At 25.6% G+C, this 24,680-nt stretch overlaps 2 protein-coding genes and 1 pseudogene across 2 annotated transcripts; 2 read left to right on the top strand and 1 right to left on the bottom strand.

Moving 5' to 3' along the window:
* Window positions 1-199: 199 nt before the first annotated feature.
* Window positions 200-2,486, top strand: LOC132925598 (uncharacterized). The gene is made up of 3 exons (XM_060989978.1): window positions 200-362; window positions 1,971-2,177; window positions 2,470-2,486. Exons 1-3 carry the CDS (start codon window positions 242-244, stop codon window positions 2,484-2,486), a joined length of 345 nt encoding a protein of 114 aa, XP_060845961.1. The 5' UTR covers window positions 200-241.
* A 5,856-nt stretch (window positions 2,487-8,342) lies between these two features.
* On the bottom strand, window positions 8,343-8,931 carry LOC132924167 (uncharacterized; annotated as a pseudogene).
* Window positions 8,932-22,170: 13,239 nt separating this feature from the next.
* Window positions 22,171-23,341, top strand: LOC132928062 (uncharacterized). The gene is made up of 2 exons (XM_060992625.1): window positions 22,171-22,352; window positions 22,934-23,341. The coding sequence occupies exons 1-2, from the start codon at window positions 22,259-22,261 to the stop codon at window positions 23,296-23,298; spliced, it is 459 nt and encodes a 152-aa protein (XP_060848608.1). The 5' UTR covers window positions 22,171-22,258; the 3' UTR covers window positions 23,299-23,341.
* Window positions 23,342-24,680: the final 1,339 nt, after the last annotated feature.

Below are 24,680 nucleotides of genomic sequence, written 5' to 3'. Positions count from 1 at the left end.
AAATAAACCTAACCTATTCTAGTTGAATATATAGTTATTTGAATTTTTTTCTGGTTGAAAACTGGTTGATTTTTATCAGGTTACAAGTTTTTTTTTTTTATACTTGGCAACACTGAGAAGAGCAGCCGCCGCCGACAGGGCATAAAAGAGGGAGCGCAGCAGCACCGATCTCCATTTCTGTCTCAATAGTCAACTTATTTTCCTGTTAAATTTTTACGCGTACTCTCAAACCCAAAACACGATGGCGTCCATGGCAATTTTATTTATGCTACTTGCGGTCACTTTTCGCATACAGGCGATTCACAATGTACCTGATATCTTTCCAGAAACAGAACCAGGACAAGAGCTCCCGGATACACAAGGTAAAAAATTATAATCTTTATCGTTATAAAATATTTAATATTTATTTTTTGTGCATGTACATATTATTAATAGTTAAGACTTATATCTCTACTTTATCTCACCATTACCAATAATGTTATTATTTAATTTAATTTTATATTTTATTAATTTGCTTTTAATTTTTTATATTTTTTTTTTACTGTGATTGTTACATTCTATTGCAAAAGTATTTTTTCAATCTAATATTTCACACTTTTATTCCACTAATAGTAATAATAATGATAAATTAGTATTATAATGATATAATACCCACACAACAAATATATATTAAATAAACTTTTATTTAACATTTGATATTAAACATTTTATATTTAATCAACTTTAATTTTTAATTAATAAATATTGAAAGTTAGTTTTAGTAAAATTCATTTTGTGAAACATTCATAAATTTGCATTGAAATTTTATAGCATTTGTAAAATAATGATAAATAACTATAATACACTTATTTAAATGTGAAAAAATAATATTCAATTAATAATCTTACTAAAAATAACAGAACAAATAATCAGATTGCAAAATTTCTTTTTTCCTTTTTTACCATTATATGAGAATAGAGATACTAAATTGTTAGTAAATAATTTCATCAGTATTCTCTTTGTAGTACAATTATTATTATTACCTAAATAAATATTGAACCTAAAATGAAAGGAATATAAATGTTATAATACATATTAAACATACTGTACAACTATTTTAACTACTAGTTTAAAGTGAAAATAACTACAATAATTTAAGTAATTACTACAGAAAATTGATATTTGTTTTTAAAATATAAACCATTATGTATCTAATATAGGAGGGAATACGAGTATCATTAAGTTTCATATTCTAGTAGGTGTAACGTTAAACAATTTGTAAATTAAATAATAATTTATAGTTTTATATTATTTAATAAATTAATAAATAATGATATATTTTACCACTAAATACATATCAATCATTTTTTTAAATTTAAATTTCTATTAAATTGGTCTTCTCTAATATTTAAATTATATAAATCATCTATTGGAAAATTACACTCTTGTAATTCATTAACATTAATTATATCATCCTGTATGTTATTATTTCCATAATTTGATTCTAATTTACTTAATATTTAATTTTGCTATATTTCAATATGTTCTATATCAGTTTGTAAATATATAATATTTTTTAAATATGGCTTTTAGAATCTTTTGTGAACCTATAATAACAAATTAAATGCTAGTTATTACTTAATATATATGATGATATAAACCATTTAAATTAAAATAATTATTTTACAAAAATTTGTTTTGTCACATTCATCCAGTTCATAATAAAATATATTATTTTAATGTGTATTACACTTTTTAGAAATATACATACTTTTTTCAAAACTCTTATCGGTCACTGAAGAATTAATAATTTCTGCTTTTGATGATGAAATAGGAGTATTTATTTTTGTCATATAACCATCTGCAGACATGTTCTCGTCTTAATCATTGTCTCGCTTAGACGACCATGTATGAAAGCGCAATAACAATATTGTATAAACAAACAGTATAATATTCTTAAATTTAATGTGGTATTCGTCTTGTGTGTATAGTCATCGTGGATAGAATCAAAGATTCCTGTCCACCATTCGGATCACCAGACGAACAATTTAAAGTGATGGTGTTGGGCAGTTTAAATCCACCGGCAGGCGGATGTGCTTCTATGCGAGCAGAAATTGGCGATAAAGTACCAGCGTTTGAAGTTTTACTGGGCGATATTGATAATAGCGTTAGATTCGTTAGACGTCATCAAAAATTGGGTATGTATAATGAATTATTATATTGTTACACTACAATAGTAAGGGGCAGGTCCTATGCTGCAGAAAGCTCTCCCTGACTAAAATCTTGTATTTATTATATATAATTTAGTCGACATCTCTCTTACATAATGAAATACACGAACAATAACCTTTTGGTATCACCGCAACTGGTATAGATTTTCACGTCCGTTCCGAAAATACAACTAAGCATCTACTTATTATTTCTTTCTTTTAGTGATTTTGGCCTTCAAGACTATGTTGTTTATAAATTATAATCCATTGTACATTTTAGCATCAATTGACTTATAAATATCCTCAAATAATACATATTATTTACAATTTTCGAGCCCATTTTTATAACTTAATAATATAAAATCATGCTGGTTTAATAGTAGAAATACCAAAACACTATAATTTCACAAAAACAGATCCCATAAAAATTAAGTATTAATAATAAGTACTATTAAATCCATTATACTCATTACCAGTCTTGTAAAATATTCGAATACCAGTATTTGGATACTAATATTTAACTACATTATGAAGTATTATTATGGTATTCCAAGTACAATTTTTTAAAGTATAATTTTAGTATTCTGAATACATTTTAGAAGTATTATTAACAAAAACTTAATTACTCGTATTTAAATGTTATAAAGAAATCAGTTTTATCAATTTCTTATAAAAATAAATAGTAAAATTTTAAATATTAAAAAAAATATGGAATAAAAATATCATAAAAAAAAAATGACTATAAAAGAACATTTTTTAACTGTTTTGACTAACATGTTATTATCTCTAAAAATCTTTAGAGATTAAAATTGATTGTAATATTTTTAAAATTTACAGTATTATGTATGGTATAGGTATGTAGATTTGAAAAAATTAAAAAAATTACTTATATTTGTATTCAAATACTTTGTAAGTGTTCGTAAAATACATTATTTTATAAGCGTTTTAAAAATATTTTTAATATTTTTTCATGCGAATACTAGTGTTGGTATTTTAAAAATTTTTAAAAAAGTATTTTTTACAAGACTGCTCATTACTCATGTATTTGTTTTGTTCTAGTACTTCTAAGAAATAGAATAGGATACGTGTTTCAGTGTTCATTAAAACATCCATTCATAGAGAATGGAAATATTGAAGGCTGGTATGTCAAACTATATATCAATAGTGCAAAAAAAAATAACTACAGATGTAGCGTGAGTATACTATGTTTAAGCATACCTTACAGATTCAATTAATAAATTAGGGCAGTAGAATATTTTGATGTTCAATAATCGGCCAATCTTTAGCGAACACCATTCACTTATTAATTTAGCCATTAAAAAAGAAATAGTTAATGGGAAAATACTTCAAATTATTATAAATTACATAAATGATCAATTTTCAATGATCATTACTCGTCTTTGTCATTATACTTATATCACTCACGATTTAACTAACGCTAAATCTAATTACAATAAAAAAACTGCTGTAGTCCTAGACATAAAGATGTATTGATGTTAATGTTTGGGGATAGGGTTGGTTCTCGGAGTTCTAATATATAATATGCATAATGTATACATGTTGTACGTTTCTGTGGTTAATCTATTTTTATTTTTTTGTTCACTTACTGCAGTTGTACAAAATACTCAACCAACAAGGAACAATCAAGATGTTGATTAGCGCAGATGAATGGTGTGATGGTCTGCCAGAGATTTTGAAATATAACGGTTACTACGGAGTACCAGATGGACATTCTACAAATGGTTCTCTTGCTCTTATATTTGCTAAGCATTGGGCACCGAATCCATTTCCAGAATTTCCGGAGTATGATTTATTAAGTGACAGGTGTGCATGACTCTGTACCTCCCTTTATAAATATACAATTATTATTAAAAACCAAAATGTTAATACCTACATGATTTGTGTCCATATTCATTTTTTTTTTTTTTATTTACTTTTTAAGCTAGATATAAAAATTTTTAATTTGTGATGTTTCTTATTATTATACATTTATTTTATATTTGTTATTTGTTATAGTATACATAGTTTAAAATTTAATAAGTTAGCTTTTTATTGAAAAATGTTTTTGTAAAATAAATAAATAGGTAGTTAACTCATTAACTCCTGCCAATTTATAATATTGTTATATTTATTAAGGATTTAAGCCCAGTAATTGATATTTCCACAAGATAGTTATTGTTGCGTAGAATATAAAGCGTGTAAAAAATGTAGAAAATATGTTGTTTCCTAATGTTCTTAATACTAGTACAGAAAATAATCATAATCATAATATTATAAATCTGCCTTTTGTTGATAATGCATCTTTCCACCCTGAAAACAATTTTGAAATCATACATCAATAAAAGAATTTTACTATTAATAATAATGATTTAAATACTACTAGTTTAGTTTCGAATCTATTATTCTATTTCAATTCGACTTCATAATTGTATTATTATTAATGATTATTATATATTATTATATTGCAATAGTATTTTAAAATTAAAATAAAAATATAAGGTGTTACAAATTTAAATATTACTCGTATTACTTTAGGCTTATGCGTACTGATAATGAAATTTCTTCCAGACAGCTTCGATGTATAATTCAAAATCAAAAAAAGAATATCATAAATGTACTATTTCCTGATAATATTAAACCAGTTACTCTTGAAAATGGTATTATAATAGAGGTTACTGAAACTGACATTCTCAATATTATAAATACAGACAATAGCTTACAATAATAATAGTAGTACAGACTACAGTTCCACTTTATTTTGATATTCAAATGTTATTATTAATAACATGATGAAATATATATTTAAAAAGTTCATGAGATATCAATTTTTCCTTCAACTAATTTTAATACAAAATATGAAGTAACTTTCAAAGAATTAATAGCTTCATAGGCAGTTAAATATCAATCAAAAACAACTACGTGGATTATTAAGCATATTAAAAACCCATTCATGTCATTATGACTTGCCTATAGTGATCCGAGAGCATTATTTCAAACTCCTATAAAATTAATGACATTAATTTTGGTAAATATTGACATTATGGTCTTAAAAAGGGAGTTATTAATATTTTAAATGATTATAAGCCAGTTAAAATTGGAAAAATTATAGTTGTAATTGGAATTGATGGTCTTTCCATAAGTTAATCGTCTGGAAGTCAACTATGGCCCATTTTAGGAAGAATACTTGGTTCAAATAAAGTTTTTTTATCGTTGGTATCTATCGCGGTTGGCAATAAAACCAGAAAATGCAATAGTTTCTAAATTATTTTGTTAAACAGGCTAAAGATATTATTGAAAATGGTTTTGATCATAGTAATAGCAAATATAAATTCTGCATAAAACTAATATGTGCAGACGTACCAGCAAAATTATATATTTAAGATGTAAAAGGACATTGTACACTTGTTAAAAATATGTTTTCGTATAAAAAACCGGACTCTAGTCATAACAAAATGCCGGAAAAAAATCATACTTACGTGGTTATTTGGATGTGTCTCATAAAGAAAAGAATGAAAATTATTCAAAAACTACCATTCAACCATTAACAAATTTATCATTGTACAATTTTATGGATAATTGTAGTATACCATTCAAGAGACAAGATAAACCTTGTACACTATGAGTATATTTTAATTTAGTAGGTCGTTGTATTGTGTGTAACAGATGGATAATACCCAATTACTCTCAAATAAAGTATACACATAGCAAAGATGAGACACCTTTTTGCGAATTTTCCATAGGTTTTGTAATGCAATTAATGTCTTGTATTATTCTAAATAATTGTAAAAGACCAAGAGAAAACTAGCCAGGGAGGCTAAGGGGCAATCGCCTACGATACCCAGTCCGCCCCTGTATAAGACCATTTGAAGGATAAGTGTAATAATTTATTAATTAAATAGTCATATAAGTTTTTACATATTCAATAATCACTATCAATTATTGTTTTTTCATGAAATCATGATAATTATTGTACTGCAACTAAAAAAATAAAACTATAAATAAGTTAATTATTTTAAATAATAATTTATAAATCTAACGTTTACATAAATATTTTTGATTTTTAATAATTGTTACTGTGAAATAAAAATTTGATCCTTTGTTTAAGTAGATTTTCTGATCATATAGGTATATACATGTGATATTAAAATAGCCGATTTTGATCGTATAAAAACATGAATCTCCTTGCAATATGTTTTTTTTAAGTTTTATACAAAAATATTTCACAAATCTTTTTTTTACTATAATTTAAGATGATAAAAAGTTGATAATTGTATTCTTTAATAATATTAAAAATATTAAATAAGTAATACATAATATTAATTATTATAATAAAGTTGATTATTTGCTTTATTTTTGATCAAGGATAGAAAGATTTGTGCGGATATACAATCAATAACCGTAAATGTAGTATGTATTTTTAATTTAAATGTCATGTTATACAAAATATGATAAAGTCTAGTTGGTTATCTTATAGTGTATTCAATTGAGAATAATTTTAATTTGGTAAGTACATTAAGTTCAAAACTAATTAATATTTTTTTATAAAATTAGTGAAATGGTATTACCTAGTAGTTTACCAGTAAATTACTGTAAATATTATATTGTATATTTTAGTTATAACTAATATAATAACAAACTTAAAAATAACTAAAGAATAGTCTACCTATAAGGCTGTTAATTATAAAACAGTAACATTTAGTAAAACATTTCATAAATGCTATGATAATATTTGTACATGTTACTGTAAAATTACTACAAAATTATTTGGCCACTGATTTCATGTTATCTTAACATATTATCAATATTATCATAATGTTAGTTAATGTTCAGTTATTAATAATTTTAAATATTCAATGAATATTTTAACCCAATGATAATTATTATTATCGTATAGTATTTAGCAAGCAAGAATTACAACTCAATAAAAAAATGATAATTATATTATATAATATAATATAATAGAAAATTATCTTTTTAAATATTTATTTTAAAAATGATTTTGAAATATGTGCGGTTATTGTAATTAATCAAACAAATGCAACTAAAATATTAATTTATTGACTCTTATATAGCATACACATTTTAAAGAATAATGATATAAAATATTTATCATTAAATAACATATTGGAATATCAATATTTTAATTTATATTTATATATTATGATCCAATATAAAAATAATAAAATAAACTTTAAACATAAAATGTATATCACATATCATCAAAGAAAAATAAAAATATAACTGGTGAGTATTATTATATATAATATTAACTATATTATATATTATAAAAATATTAAATTCATTACCTACATTATATATTATATTGCATTTGGAGTTATTGGAATGGAACTACTAGTGACCTGACTAGTATTAGTCAAATTACAATAGATTATGTTACTATTACTGTTACTACTACTTCTAATGTTGGAATTATTTTCAATATATGAGTGAAACCTACGGAATCGTTGACTTCTACTCAATTCGTTGACTAATTTGTAAGATTTTTAGGCATTTTAATTTAACTAATTATCATACTTACCAATGACAAAATATGTTGACTGTAGAAATTCCGTCCGCAATGAAATAAATATAAAATAATAATAACTGCTGTCTGCTAGTGTATATAGGTATAGGTACAACTGTAAAATGATGAACGTCGAACGATAATGGATATCAGATTGGGTTATTTTTTCACGACCAAGTCGACTATGCCATTGCCATAGCCCATAGGGTTTTTCCGAGGGGTTTTTCAGACGAGCAACAATCACTGTAGATAAAAGTTAAATACCTATCATTAAGACTAGAAATATCTTTATAGTCTTTGCTCCTCATAATACCTATTTATATAGTAAACTTTACTTACATAACACATACGTGCAATCGCAACATAATCACTAAAATAATGAGCAAATAACCTAACAGCCTGCTACGACGTTATCATATTGCGCTTGGTTATTTATATCGACAATTATTAAAGATAATTATATTATATTATCGTGGTATTTCACTTATTGACAGATGACAGATTAATTAGGACTTAACAACCATGAAAATCCAACTGTTTGATTAGTTGCTATTAATTTATCAAAGCATAAAGCTTTAAAATCAATATTGTGTGTATCAGTAACAGCTTTAAAATTATTCAATACTTTATCATTTTCTCTTACAGATTTTTTTGACCAGCTGCATGATATATCAGTTACAGATATATTATTATGCCCATGTAAAAGAAGAGAAACCATATGATGACATTTTGTCAAACCTGTCGGACATGTACAGCTGCCATGTTCAATACTTTTATCTTTGAAAAATATCTATAAAGATTAAATATTATAATTATTTTAGGGATCATATTATAAATGATACAATCAAAATTACAAAGTTATTTACCTTAACATCATACAATTTATTTTTCATACTTGCATGCACTTGACCACTAAGTATACCTACATCAGGTATGTAGTTAAAACTTTTGACATAGCCACATTCAAAAGAATTTTCTCCTTTAGAAAATATTTTTTTATCATCAATAAAATTAATGGTCCACAAAAGTTTGATGATGCTGTTTGACGTCATATTTTTTACTGGAATAAATTAATTTTCCTACATTAGTAAATTGACTAATGAAGGATAATATATATTATACTCACTTCAAGAAGGAAATCTGACACTACAGTTTATTGACTCACTGAAGATCGCCGAAACAGAGCTTTGGGTAAGCAAATGGCTCAAAAAGAAAAACACAACAAATTATTATATGTATATAAAAGTCATAAAACCATAGACAATGCATAAAACATACTTATTATGTAAAATGGAGGGAAAATAGTACATACTTCTATGTAAAAATTGCAATAGTAAAAAATATTAATAATACTTAACTGATTTGTGTATAATGCATAGAGTATATTATGGTATAACGTGTGTGCCAAAGAAATACTAAATACTACACTTTGTTTATATTGACGAAAAAATCGTTTAGCTTCATATTTTTGGTCGGTACATATGTATAAACTTGTAAGGAACATGTTTTTAATAGTTAGAACTTTAATAAAAAAATACATATGCACTTAAAACTGATGCATTCGACCATGTATTTCTTATGGAATGAACCATGATAACAGTTTGTTTTGAACCGTCGGTCTTATCAATAGACAATGTGACGTCACACTATTTGTGCCTATTGACAGATGACAGATTAATTGGTGGTTGGTAATTTTTGTCTTTAACCGTGTATAAAATATTCTTTTATAGTGTTCTTTTAAAATGTTGTTTTTCAGAAATCACTTGTAGGTTAGGTTTACAGTTACAAATTGTTAACCAATAATAGATGTTCATAATTTTCTATCTACATTCTACAGTCTATAGTCTATTATAAAATGTCTAAAAATCATCTACTAATAGACATTTAAAATTATCTACACAAAGTATTTTTCATAACGTCAAGCTGATATTGTGTATAATATGTTATATACCATCTCATTTGTGTGTATATATAGGCTGTAGACGTTCTTGACGTCTGCGTAGACTGATAGACGTTTAGTATACCTATAGGCTATAATAGATTATGTGTGTTTGCTAAGGTAGGTACTAACTCTCCTATAAGTAGGTATGCATTCAATTTACAATAATCATATTTCGTCTAGACGCGTTACTAATGATAGACATATAAATTAGACACGAGGATGATAAAATATATATTTTATTATTAAAATCATCAATCATCATAAGTTATACTTCATTCAATAAAATACATTAAAATATATTAATATAATATACATAATATTAAAATTTATAATATATATTCATAGGTACCTATACAAAATAAGGTTAATAAAAAATCCGTCTGCTCTTCGGTATTCGGAAAAAAGCTCTTAAAATTCACTGAAAAAAAAAGCCCTGTACGAACGAAATACATTATTTATTATTTTATTATGATTTGCATAATTCAATATAATCATTACATTTATTTATGTACACTTCTTTAACATATCTAAAACTATACCCGTAATGTGCATTCAACATTGTCGATAATTGCCATTTGTCATTTGTACCTACATAATTCAAAAAATGTTTAAGGTAAAAACTTAAAATAATTAAAAATATAAAATAATTTATGCGATTGATGCCATGGTAAACTGCCACTATTATTAACTTTTAGTATTAAGTCAAAAACCAGCGTGTTATAGAGCAAAACGTACAGTGTGAATAGATTCGTGATATAAAACTTTAAAACTAATTTAAATATTTAATAAAAATATAGTTTATAATATACGAGTAGGTAGTATTATACAAAATCAGTGCCGGGTTAAGGGGGGGGGGGGCAAAGGGGGCAGTTGCCCCCGGCGGCAATTTTTTAGGGGCGGCAATTTTTTAACGGCCAAAATGAAGGTTTTTAAGATTTCTAATATATTCTAATTTTTAGGAAAAATTATTATTAATCATTGAAAAATGTGGGAACAAAATAATAATAATTGTAATATAATATAATATTATATTATGAGTGTATTGTCAATCAATAAGTTATCACGTCGAGACCATACTATTAGAGAGCTCGGATGACCGACGCATTTCTATTTTCGTCCTTATTATCGTATTATTTTTTATTTTAATTTGTACACGATATGTTTACAATAGTACACACTAACACATTGACACATAATCAACACATTAATGTGTTTGTATTTGTATACTTGTATTATACATTTATAACCAACAGATTATTATATTTAGTATTAAGAGGCCGTTCTGGTAAAAGTGAAACGTATACAACGCTCAAGAGATGGCGTTGAATTTCATATCGCCGCGGCGGCGGTCACCCGTAACCACGCCCACTTTTACCAAAGAGAGGCTACGCGCAATAGTCTCAGGAGCGGCACATTATTATTTCTCGGACCGCCGTCTAGAACGTTTCGCGTCAATGCTATTTTGTATTTATATTACTGGGGTAATTTGAAATTTGAATTTGATAAGCGCGCGCTCGCTTGCGCGTTCATAAACTAATTTTACGATATTGTTTATCGTATTATTGATTGAAGTTTCTGTTCCCTAAATATGTATGGAAATACTTAAACTAAACTATAAAAGCTATTTTACAACATATAGTTATTATTTAAAAAACTATCAGTAACAATTTAATAATACTAATAATTTATAAATTATTGCCATCGATTAATATAACGTTATGAATAAAATATAATTACAATTTAATTTATAGTTATAAATATAATAAATGTACATACAAATTAAACAAATCAATATATTAATCACTACATTCATTCATATAAATAAATACATACATTATTAATTTTGATGGTTTTAAACCATTTCATGCTACAAATTCGGATAATTATTGTTTTTTTTTTTTATGACACTGAAAGTTTATTATTTCCAACGCATCAAACTCTTGATTTTTAATGTACAAGTACCTATAGCTGTGTTTATGAGACCGAAGTATTAAATTATATGGGTAGGTAATGCTAGAAAAAAGTCTTGCCAAAAAGTTTGATACATAAATGTGTCCACAAGTATAGTTAATATAACTATTGCAACGAAGAATATCCCCATCATTAGCCCCAACACGCCGTAAATCAACCCCATAATTTAAAAAATTTGTCTTCCACCATTTTTCCAAAAATGTTTTTGTCTATCAAATATTTAAATTGAATACCTTGGTATTCTCTGATACTAAACCTAAGAAAATACATTTTATTTATAAATATATGACCCGGAAATTCATGTATTAAAAATTAGTTAAAAAAGCATGCACTAATACATACTTAAAATTGTCAAAACATGTAGATAATATGTCTTTAATAAATATAGATATCGAATCGAATTAAAAAAGAAAATACCTTTTAAATAATACGATTTTACTTTCAATTTATGTTTATTTAAAATACAATATAATAATATAAACATTTGACAATTTTATACTTTTTACCTCGTACATTTAAAAAAAAAAACTAAACATATTATAGTTGAATAAAAAATGTATAAAATAATATAAATGAATGTACTATATGTATTCAAAAATTTATCTCAAATATTAGATACCAATAGACGAAATTGGTGTGTATTTAAAATATATCAAATCCTATTTAAAAAAAAATATTTATTTTTTCATTATCTATCGAAATTTGGTAACAAAAATTTATTGTAATTGCTGAAAAATAGATTACCTATTATATACACTAAACGATAAAATTATTGAAAAATATGCAAAAAATTCAAAATAAAATGTCGTATTACGATTATGTTTGTCGTTTTATTTATTTACAGTTATACATCTAAGTAGGTATGTACGTGTAAGCAAGTAAACATGAATCACTGTTAGGTATACTAATTTAATTTTGTCACACTTATTTTAAATATCTTAAATTTTTATTTTATTATGTTTACGTACGTATATGAATGTTTTTATTATTTTTATTTTTGTGTCTGTCATCACGTTTTAGAGTAGTAATAGTGCTTTGATTTTTGACTTCAGTCCCTCTTTGAAAAGGAAATTGAATCTAGTTGGTACTTTGTGGTCAAAAGTAAAATATGCTGTGTAGTAGTTTTCAAAAGCGTCAGGAAAAACCTTGAAAAAGTAACGGAAAAACGGGAATTTTTTTCTTGAAATATCGATAAAACAAATTCGGCTTTCAAAAAATCTTTAAAATTTAATATAAGGTTTATTATAAATTATTCTTATGGTAGTAAAAAAAAAAAAACAAAAATCGTTAGTCACATTTTTTTGCTTATAAGCATTAAAAGTTCAAATGTTTACAAAATATAACAAAATTGCGAACATTTGCAAGGCATTTTGAAGTTGAAAATTCATAAAATTTTTGTAATAATTTATATCTAAGGTTAAAAAAACACAACAAAAGGTTATCCATAACTTTTTCTTCAAATAACTATAAAAAAAATTCCAGCATCAATATAGAAAAATTTTTATGAGCATATGAAATTAATTTGTTTACGAAATCAAGTAAAATATTGTACATCACAATTATTTAAATATAAGTTATCATATAATATATCCTATACTAATTATCCTATAGAGTATAGACTGACAAATCATCTCCGTACGTAAAATGAATATATTAAAAACAAAAACCGATATCAAAAAAAAAAAATCAGAGTTCTTGAATGAGGACAATTTTAGCAATTCGTATCCAAAACAATATTTTTTATAAAACACGAATATTTTTTTTAATAATTAAATAAGGATTATATAATTTAATTCGTTTTTATTTTAATTCAATCCTCAAGGCACAATTCCAAGGTATAATCACAGAATAGATTAAAGAATTTTCTGTGGTATAATCAAACCTGTTGTAGAACCTTTTTCTTAGGTGCTGATCAGCCCTTATCTTTGTGTACAATAACAAATGACAAATAGACGAAAAAAAGTCTATCTTTACTAGTGATAACCCTGATATTGTCTTGATATGCAAATAAAAAAAAAAAGTGTGTAGTAGCAAAATTTACAAAAAAATAGTGACTGGTGCTAATAATTAACTATCGTGCGTTCATCATGGGAAACAATTAGGTAAACTTTAAATATTTTTAGGATTATTTAGTATTTAAGTCGATTAAATGCATAAACACAATTAAAGGGACTAAAATGAAGCTTAAACTTCAAATGCATTTATAAAAAATTGCGCTTATGTATTTTATATTTTTATACACATAAAAAATTAAGTTATTTAGGATCTTGTATTAAATGTTTAAAAATGTTGAACCATTTATGGAAGAAAAAAATTAAATAGATGAATATTTGTCACGCCTATATAAGTAGTTCAAAAAGAGTTAAAGAATTTTGAAAATTGTATTTTATAATAAAAATAATAATATAAACATTTGGTGAAAATTTCAAGTATATTATTATATATAAATAATATAGGTACCTACTGTTATTTTATTTATTTACGAGTATTATTTATTTTAAAAAATGAGTATTACAAAATATCAAAATTGTTTGTGAAGACATTTTTATAAATTTCTTATTATATAGTTTATATATTTTTGAGATTTTAATGAATTTTATCAAAATACTAACTTAAAACACTAGTAAAAAAATTCTGAAAATACATTTTTCGATATTTCGTAATTGAGAAATAAATAACTTATAAAGAGCATTGTTTTAAATTGTTTAAGCATTTTTACTTTGCGAATAAATTAAATAAAATAAATTCACTTTCCGGGGCCTCAAAAAAGCTGAAAACGGCCCTGTGTAGAGCTTAACTTCAAATACATATTAAAAAAAAAAAATTGTGTCTAAGTATTTTTTTATAATAAATTGTATGATTATTAATATTTTGTAAAAAGTAATTCAATTTTAATTTAATCAATTTATATTGATTGCACAGTTAAATATGCCAAATTAACTTGTTTATATTTTCTATGAAGTTTAATTTGTATATTGTATTTGGTTTTCGAAGAATTTATAGTTTGTACCTAACTAAATTTTCATATGTGATACCTATTATTACTCTAAAAAAAAATTACCAAAAGCCAATATAATAAGTCAATGTGAATTACAATATGACATTGTGTTTCTTTTTATAAGTCCAGTGACTTCAGATTGGTATGGAGTTTTTGGAAGGAGATAGGTAATATCTAAATACACATTTTTTGGTAATTTTCAAAATTTTAGATCCTTAACATATTTTGGAAAATATAAAAACAAAAAAAGCGAAAATTAAAAAATGAAAAATAAATAAAACCGTTTCTAATATTTAAAAAAAAATATATATTATAACAATAATTAGTAATTACTACTATATATTATCATATTATGATATACATATAATATTCTGATAAATTATAACTACATAGCTTTATTATTTTAATATTTTATACGATTTGACGATTTATTTTGTACTCGAGTGCTTCTCATTCTCGTATCAAATGTACTTATAGTATATTATATTGGTTGTAAATATAATTATTTAATTAATAATTTAAAAAAAAAAATGTATATTGGTGTCAACTAGTTTTGTCATATTTTGAATTGGCTTAAATTTGTTTATTTGTTATTATTAAATTTAATAAATAAATAATCTGTAATAGACGTACCTACTAATTAAAAATAATTACAGTATTTGACTGATTTATGTAAATAATTAATATAATTAGGGATTTAAATCGCTTATTATTTAGACTATTATAAGTTATCGAGTTATATCGTAAGTACATTAATTACATTTGTCACTTTATTCAACAGGCTATTATTTATTCATATGTAACCGTGCAGATTGTAGGTACCTAAGGTGTTTTTTTGTTATATCGATTTAAATTTCATATTTTTTTTTTTCATATGTGGTTCAGCGTAAATAAAATTAACTAAATCATCAAATTCTCTTCAAGATTAAAAAAATAATTATTCAAATCGTACTTTTATTAAACAAATTATAATAATTTTATGATAATGTGAGATCTTTAATACGGCGTGCAGAATAATAAATAATAATACACGAAATATAAAATTCGATATCGGTTAAAATATTATTCGGTCACCAACATAATTGTTATCGTATTGACAATATTTATTTATAAACTGCGATATGAAAACCAGTTTAAACCTATGGTGCGGTACGGCTGCAGTCGCGCGCGGGGTGGTGGCATGAACACTGTTCTCGAACGCTGCCGCTATACTTAGCAGAGCAGCACATGACGACTGTAAATTTATGATTTTTTAACCAAAAACATGTTTTCGTACTTCCCATTTTCCTCAGCTCTCAGTAGTCGTAGAAACATGATTTATACACCAAAATAAACTTGAGAAGTTCCTCTAGATGATCTCGTTCCAGATTTTTGATATCTTTTTTTTTCTATTTTATATGATTTTTTAAAAATTTTGAAAATTTTGAAAATTTCAAATGCAAATATCTCCGGTTTGAAAAAAAAATTCAAAAATCTGGAACGAGATCATCTAGAGGAACTTCTCAAGTTTATTTTGGTGTATAAATCATGTTTCTACGACTACTGAGAGCTGAGGAAAATGGGAAGTACGAAAGCATGTTTTTACGGTCGATTTTTCGCTACCAGAACGGCCTCTTAATAGTTTCGAATGATTTATTTATATTTTATATACTACCAAGCAATTGTTTTTAATTTGTATTATACTATTTATTATTTTATTATTCGTCTCTCGATTCTCGTCGACACTAGTCGTAATCAGTCTTAATATAACTGAAAAAAAGTGCAACATTTTTGTTAAAAGCGTTAATTTTTAATAAATGAAAACGAACAAAATTAAGTGGCGCTGAATATCGCAAAAGAGCTGAGGAAAAAAAGAAAAAAGAAAAAGAAACTATTTCTCAAATTCTTAACATTCAAACTTTCTTCAAAAAGGTAAAAAAATAACGTACATAATAATTAATTTATAATTAAAACAAAATAACAAATTTATTTCCTTATAATTGATAAAGTTTACTCAAGTAAATCTGAAGCAGCTTTTACTAATTTAAAATCTAGAGGAAAACTGATTCACCCAAATGAACATTTTCACAGTATTATATTAGCAATAGAAAATTCTTTCTCGAAATATTGTATTATGCCTAGTGTATTTCAGGATACAATAGATGATTTTATAGAAAATAATACCAGTTTACTAACATTTCCATGTGATGAACATAAAAATGAAATATTACACAGGAGCTAAAGGTTATATAACCTTGGAAGAAATTCAAAGGTTTTTCAAAAAGTGACAAGACTGTTGGGAGCATTGTATTGAAGCTTAAGGACACTATTTTGAAGGTGATCCATTTAAATAGATCATAAGTTATAAATATATTTTTTAATTAATTTTGTCTGGGTATTTATTGAACACACCTCGTATTTATCTAGATAAAATAAAAAGTACTTACATTTTTTTTTATCTAGATAAGATAAAAAGATAATTATATTTTATCTAGATAATGCACAACACTGGTTAAGACCAATAATTGGTTACCTACAAAGTACTAAGGCAAAGTTACCAACTATTGTTAATTTTATTTATGGTTGGGCTTATGAACTTACATCGGTGGACTTTTGTAAATGTGAATTTGGACTGAGCAAAGTTACTGTAGTAGATTGGAACAATTATATTCGAGAAGTATGTGTATGGAAACTGTCTGGTTGCATAGTTGAGATTGATGAAAGTTTATTTGTCAGACGTAAAAATAATGCAAGTCGAATATTGTCGCAGCAATGGGTTTGTGGTGGCATATGTCGTGATAGCAATGAGTGTTTCGTTCTATGTGTACCCGATCGGTCGGAAAAAACATTTTTACCAATAATTTATGACCGTGTACGAGTTGGATCGACCATTCTATCAGATTCCTGGCGAGCTTATAATAATATCAAACAAATCGGAGATTATAACCATTCAACAGTAAATCACAAATATAATTTTGTGGATCCTTTAAGTGGAGTTCATACCCGGAATGTTGTGAGGATGTGGGGAAGTGCTAAATGGGAAACAAGAAACGAAGAGCGACCAAGAGAAACTTCCTCGATTCATATTTGACAGTTTATGTGGTGAAATAAATTGAACGGACGCGATCAATTTGAGGAAATATTGAAAGATATATCTGAATTTTGGCCACCTGCATAAGTTTTATTTTTTTTATAATATTATTCATAAACATAATTTTCATATACTTTTGTAGTAATCGGCCATGTATCAATATATCATACTTTTGTATTTATTTTGTTATTATTATTATTAAATTCCGTATAAATTTATTAGCACACCGAAAATAAGAAAAATATAAGTGACGGGCGTCAACTAAACCAGTACCAATAATGCTGGTAGAGTTGTACCTCAACAATGGATTTTTTGAGGCATTTGTCGGGAAACGACGGAATGTTTTTTAGTTGAAGTGGATATTGAGTGTGTACAGACGTTACAAATGCATGACCAAAAACGATATTTCAATCCAGTTGGAAAACACTGGTAACATTCCACTTAAACTTGACTTGAAACGAAGTGTGGAAATTGATATGAAAATTAAAGTATTGAGTCATCCGTATACGATGGAGATAATGAATGACTGATTAGTAATAAAAATAACACAATAATCAATACACAATTAAAACATACAACTATACAAGTAAATAGGTAGGTATGCCAGAAACAACTTCCTAATCTGAGGAATAAAAATTAATATTTTTGTATCAATAGGTACTCGTACTTGAAAACTATCACTTACCAGAATGCTTGTACGGTGTATAGTGTATACACTAAGCAGGCTATATAATGTTAATCTATTACAAATTATATCTATCTATTAGAATAATAAAAACTCATTTTAAAATGTGTATAAATGATACAATATAATATAATATACTATTATTAAAAGATGTATAATTACTTGAATCATTTTCGCACACTTTTTCCTTATGGTACTTCAAATGGCATTATCAATTAAGGAAGTAGGAACATTTGAATGCCTCCCCATTTTAATGTCTATGTAGGTATAACTTATAATAGTTATAAATAATATAATAGTATATGTCTGTATAAATATACCAGTTTAATTATAAAGCGTTTGGACACAAAATAAAAATGTACAATAGGTATACATTTGTTTACATGCGACGATTACAAATCACGAAAATTTATAAATAACATCTTATAATAGGTACCAAATGTACAATATAAATGTTTATTAAGGTGTAATTATATAGATTTGGTTTTGCGCAAAAGGGAGAAGGATACAAATTTTTTTAAGGAGGTTACAAATGGGTACAAATCGGGTACAAAAAATTGAGATCGGTATGCGTTATATTACTTTATTAATAGAGGGCAGGGCAGATATATCCTTTACAAAATATATGTTTTCATATAATAGGTATTTAAACTAAAATATTCTAAGTATAACTCAATAGTATTAATATTACATTATTTGTTTTTAATTATTGCAATTTTCTAACATGAATATACTATTTACTATTAAGAACATCTAAATTTGTAAATTATTTGGACATAATATTTTAAATATCAATGTCTACAAATGTTTGTTTGGTTAATCGCTTATGAGTGGAAAAGAAAACTGTATAGTTGTAGACATCTACTGCGTCTCATCGTATTTTTAAAGAAATAACAAAGTACTATCACCTTTAAAAAACTTTTAAGATTGTATCTATTTATATATATATAATATATATACACTATAAACGATATAATAATATGGAATTAATATTGTAAATTGTAATACACTTAGTAATCCAGTCACACAATGACGTCAATGATTATACTACCTATATAATTGTATAGGGAACACATTAGATGTCTATAAAAGATTCCCAGTTTTTCAGCTGAATTCCAAATCCATTAATCACGAGGGTTGGGTCATGTATAGACCATTATTTCAATAATATAACAAAAACATTGATATATTCCTGTTGGCAATGAATTTCATGTTATATTGTGTTACAGGTATTTTAGAAAGTGTACTTCCTGCGAGTTGGCGCCAGACGGCAGGTTTTACGAATTCAATAAATTCAGATAGTAATGTTGTTGGGTGGACAATACACCAGTGGGGTTATCGATGAATATAACTGAGACGATTTTAATGTCTCGCCGAAAATAATAAAAACCTTATAATATAAAGTTAAAAACCGAGTAACTGAATTTTATATATTTTTACGTAACTAGAAGCACTCTTTGCGTCAAATATAATCAGAATATATGTGATTAACATATTTATTAAAAATTGTACATATAATACGATGTATAATAATTAATAACTATAATATGTTTAAAATTCATTTTTTAATTATTATATTATATACGTAAAATAAAATATAACAAATAAAAATTTACTTAGTATTAAGTTACCTATAATTTAAGTATTAGTACTATCCGAAAGTTTCCGATATTGAATGATAAAAAAAAAATGGAATTTGTTGCAATTATTTCTTTTAATTTTTACTTTTTTTTCATATACTTGACAAAAATATGTACTCGTGTTGGTAATGAAATCCATATTATGTTGTATTGTGTTACAGGTATTTTAGAAAGCGTATACCTAATGCGTGTTGGCGCCAGACGGCAGGTTTTACGAATTCAATAAATTCGAATAGTATTGTGTAGGATGGACAATACATCAAAAATCGAGTATAATATGTACCGATTTTTCGTACGAGGGCACGTAGAATGACCATCCTAACAATAAACTATGTATGCACAAATAAAGATTTCTCTTACGGGTTTATCGATAAATAACTGACGATTTTACTGTCTCGCCAAAAATCCAAGTGACTGAATTTTATATATTTCTACTTAACTGAGATTTTTTCTTAACTTTTAAAATATATCCATATTATTTATAAATTTTACCTTAAATCATTGTAAAAGATGACTCTACTATGAATATTCCTCAAAGTTATTCAAAACCGTTTTTATGCCACATCATATTTACTTATTGTATATAATGTACAGATTATAAATTCCCAATTAACATCATTAATAAAAAAAATAAGAAAAAAAGATTTCTACTTAACTAGAAGTACTTTTTGTTTCAAAATGTTTATCCTGCAAATATGCATACAACATGCTGAATTCGAAACCTTGATATTATGAAAATTTGTATCGTGGTGGTTTTTCGTATTTTTCATATGAATTGTTAATTAAATACAATGTTTACTATTATTTATTAACAACAATTTTTCAAACAGTGTTATATTAAAATATTTTCTATTTTAATAGTTATTAATTAATAATAATATAATATTATCATGATTATATTATGCACACAATTATTACTATTTTTATTATTATTTTATGCAGTGACTAAGTGGTTCAATTTCTTTTCAATCAAAATACTCCGTCGTCATTATCAACATTTGATTAACGATAGTATAAGTACCTAAGCATGTTTTGTAAGTATCCTGCAGTTTTTACAACGATAATGAACAAATAAACACAATTATACAGACAATTTTGTTTTGTATTTATTCACGAATCTGTTTGTAGGCATGTTTTATTCTATAAGAAACGATTATTTAAAAAAATAATACCTCTAGGGTTAAATATTTAAATCATAGCCAGTTATTAATATAATGCTGTACATATTACTCTGATTTTAAAATGTTACGAATACAACTAATCCTATAATAACATGCGTACTCATATTATTTTTAATCTAATGTTAATAATGACAACAAAGTTCCTATATTTATTGAGTACACGTACATTGTGTACATCGTGCATTGTACACGCGTTCCAAAATTATCAGAGTAGCCCGATTGCGGCCCGAATACAGGAAGTCGTATTTTATCCCAAATATAAGTATCCCGATTGCGTCCAAGCACACATCGGTTCCAAAAATAGCTTATAATTAATAAAATAAAATAAATATTTAAAATTTTCAAGTACATTTGGAAGTATTTGTATTTGAAATTATGTATGAAACACTATTAATGCGTCAATAAATAAATAGTCGAATATTAAAATAACAAAATGTTTACCGCGCAAGAGATACCTATACTAAAATTTGGGTAAAATATATTTGATTAGAGTAATAGTAATTAGTAGGTATTTGAAGTTACTTTATTCTATACATGTTTAAATACTAATACTCAAATATATATTAATACATATTAGTATAAATACCTTCTAAACACAATACCTTATACATACTTTATATATTATAATATTAAGAAATCATATCATTTTGAATCTTAACATACATCATTCTAAAATTACCTTATAGTTTATATCGATCAAATTTATTTTAGTTAAACACAAACTGTAAATGGAAAAATAATGTTGGAATAATTTACGTTTTGAATATTTTCAGATATTATTGATAGGTAGGTATTTCAATAGTTAGTGAGTTACAAAAATCGTCGTAAGGCGAATGTTAAGATCAAAACCTTGTACGCAGTTTTCAGACGGGTGAGTTCAGTTGTTCAAACAGTTGCATCGGTCGACTGGTAGGTGCGCACCTGTAGTCCCTGTCCCTCCTTCTCATTTATTTTATGTAACCATTGTCCGACAGTGCTCCACCGTCACAGAAGTGGTTTGTAAAAGACTAGTTTCTGCATTAGTGCATTCCGAGTTCTGATCATCATACTGCAACACCATGATGTCTATAACAAAAATCTTGATTTTGTTCGTCGCAATCGTTTTCATTGGGGAAGTAGTCGACATGCACCCCGATATAGATCGTCCTGATGGTGAGTTCCTAAATTATTTTTGCTAATATTATTATCTATAATAAAAACATTTTTACAACTGAAATATTTTTTTTTCATTTAAATAATAGCTTATTTAATATTTTTTTCGAATTGTTTAACCTCTATATTAATTTTCATTTTTTAGTAGGTAATTTTATTTTGTTATGTATCATAATTGTATTGCTTGTATTATTGATATTATATATATGCATAAATAATTCCATATAATATATAAGTATATTACGATTTATAATAATAACGCAAATTCGAAAAATATATAGATACATTTTATATTTTAAACATCACGAAAAAACATTAAATTATTGAATACATATTATACTTATTTTCAATTATTATTATTCTGGGCTTTATATATCTAATTGTTTTTGCAAAATATTAGTAAAATATTGAATTAAAATATATTATAGGTATTTAATAGTTTTAAATCTATACTATTAAGTACGTTATTTGTTCCTTTTTATTCAATGCAAAAAAGTAATTGATTAAATATTTTTTATAATTTTAACATGTCCTGTAACCAAATTTTTTGTTGAAAATAATTCATACAATCATAATTTTAGTTCCCATTAACGAATTGTCAGAAACGCAATACCTTCTGAAGCTGGCCGATTCTGATTACACCAACTTTGGCATGTTGAGTGTGCTGTTACGGACAAGACTTAATTCGCTGCAAACATCTTCGCCGATCGAAACTACCACCGCCGAGACCGAGTCCATTGCCAGCCAGCATGCAGGCTGGAGGTTGGTAAACAGAATTCGACGCTTGACATCGGAGAAGAATACTAATACTACAGTGTCAGGAGACCCAACGCAAACCAATAATGAGCCTAAAATGAGTGCTCTTAAATGCTTGGTGTCTCTTGCGTACCCAGTATCCCTTCCACTGCAATGTACACAATTTTATTTTGGTTTTTTATATAATTAAAAATACTCTTTATAATTATTATTACAATTCTTATAAATTTAGTATGCTTGGTAATTTTTTTCAACAAAGTTTAATTTTGTTACAAATATAATAAATTATATAACTATTTTAGAAAAGTAAAAAAACATATATATTCATAATGAAATATTACCCACCTTAATTATTATATTATTTAATATAAAATAAAGTATTTTAAATAATATTTTTTTGAATTCAATACTTTTATTTTTATGTTTATGAGACTTAATCTAACATGATAGTATATACATAGTAAACGGGGTGTCCAGTGAGGATTTACCCATTGACCATTGTGATATTTTCTGTAAATGATGGAGATATATTCTATTTTTTTTTTTGCAATTTAAAATTGAAATCATAAAAAAATTTAATATTAAAAATTCTAATATCATACATTATGTGACAGAAAATACTTCTAATTTTGGAAAAGCTTTTTGAATATTTTCTATGCAATCACAAATGCAAAGTGTAGCACCAACAATCTCTTTGTAATGTTTTAATGAAAATAGTTCTGACAGAATCCTAGGTCGATGACGCAAATACAAAATGTGGTTGAATTATTAAATATATTTTTAAATTGTATTTAATCAGTAAATGAGTATGATGATAATTTTATTTTACCAGACATTTAACTTTTGCTGCACATATGGTAAGTTTGATTTCCACTACTGGTGTAAGTTTAATTTCAGATTTATCATACAAAAAAAAATATGTCAAAATCTGTACTTGAAAAACTAGTAATTTTGGAATATTATAAGTGGAAGTTCTGTTGCAATTGATAAAATGTATGATATCTGCAATTGTTGCAAGTTCCCAGTACCCATTTTAACAAGATAGAATTCTATGTTTTTTGCGGTTAAAAAAAATTTAGCCAATAAAGATAAATTTTGTTGTGCGAGTCTGATGGACTGAAAATGTATATGATGATGAATATAGTTATAATGAATTTTATAAAACCTGAAAACACTTAACTGATGGTAATGATTTTGATTTGATAGATACTATAGGAAAAAAAAGAATTTGGTTAGTGTTCAAGGGTTCAAGCATTTTCTTATTTAGACTGTGGTAATTGTTAGGTAACATTCCTATTTCCAAACAAGTCTTTTTTTAATATAACACATCCCTTCTATCATCTGTCCAGTAATTCCTAGAAGAAATAGGTGCAATGATTAAACATTTGAAATCCTATTATGCTGCTGATGTAATCAAAATAAATAATGTATTAACTTTTGGACAAATGTAATTTATTAAATTAATAAACTTCTGAGAAAAACACAAGTATTTTTCAATATAAACTTATTTTTAAAGTTATTATCTGACAAATAAAATTATTCGGTGGATAAACTTACTAATATAGTAGTACT

Source organism: Rhopalosiphum padi, chromosome 3, assembly GCF_020882245.1.
Source record: "Rhopalosiphum padi isolate XX-2018 chromosome 3, ASM2088224v1, whole genome shotgun sequence".
In the NCBI taxonomy this organism is placed as follows: domain Eukaryota; kingdom Metazoa; phylum Arthropoda; class Insecta; order Hemiptera; family Aphididae; genus Rhopalosiphum; species Rhopalosiphum padi.
This window is presented reverse-complemented; position numbering and strand designations above follow the sequence as displayed.

Excerpts from the sequence above, each read along its gene's own strand:
- LOC132925598 (XM_060989978.1), top strand. The coding sequence starts at position 242 with ATGGCGTCCATGGCAATTTTATTTATGCTACTTGCGGTCACTTTTCGC. Across the intron at positions 363-1,970 it reads AGAGCTCCCGGATACACAAG|TCATCGTGGATAGAATCAAA; the intron begins GTAAAAAATTAT and ends TTGTGTGTATAG.
- LOC132928062 (XM_060992625.1), top strand. The coding sequence starts at position 22,259 with ATGATGTCTATAACAAAAATCTTGATTTTGTTCGTCGCAATCGTTTTC. Across the intron at positions 22,353-22,933 it reads CGATATAGATCGTCCTGATG|TTCCCATTAACGAATTGTCA; the intron begins GTGAGTTCCTAA and ends TCATAATTTTAG.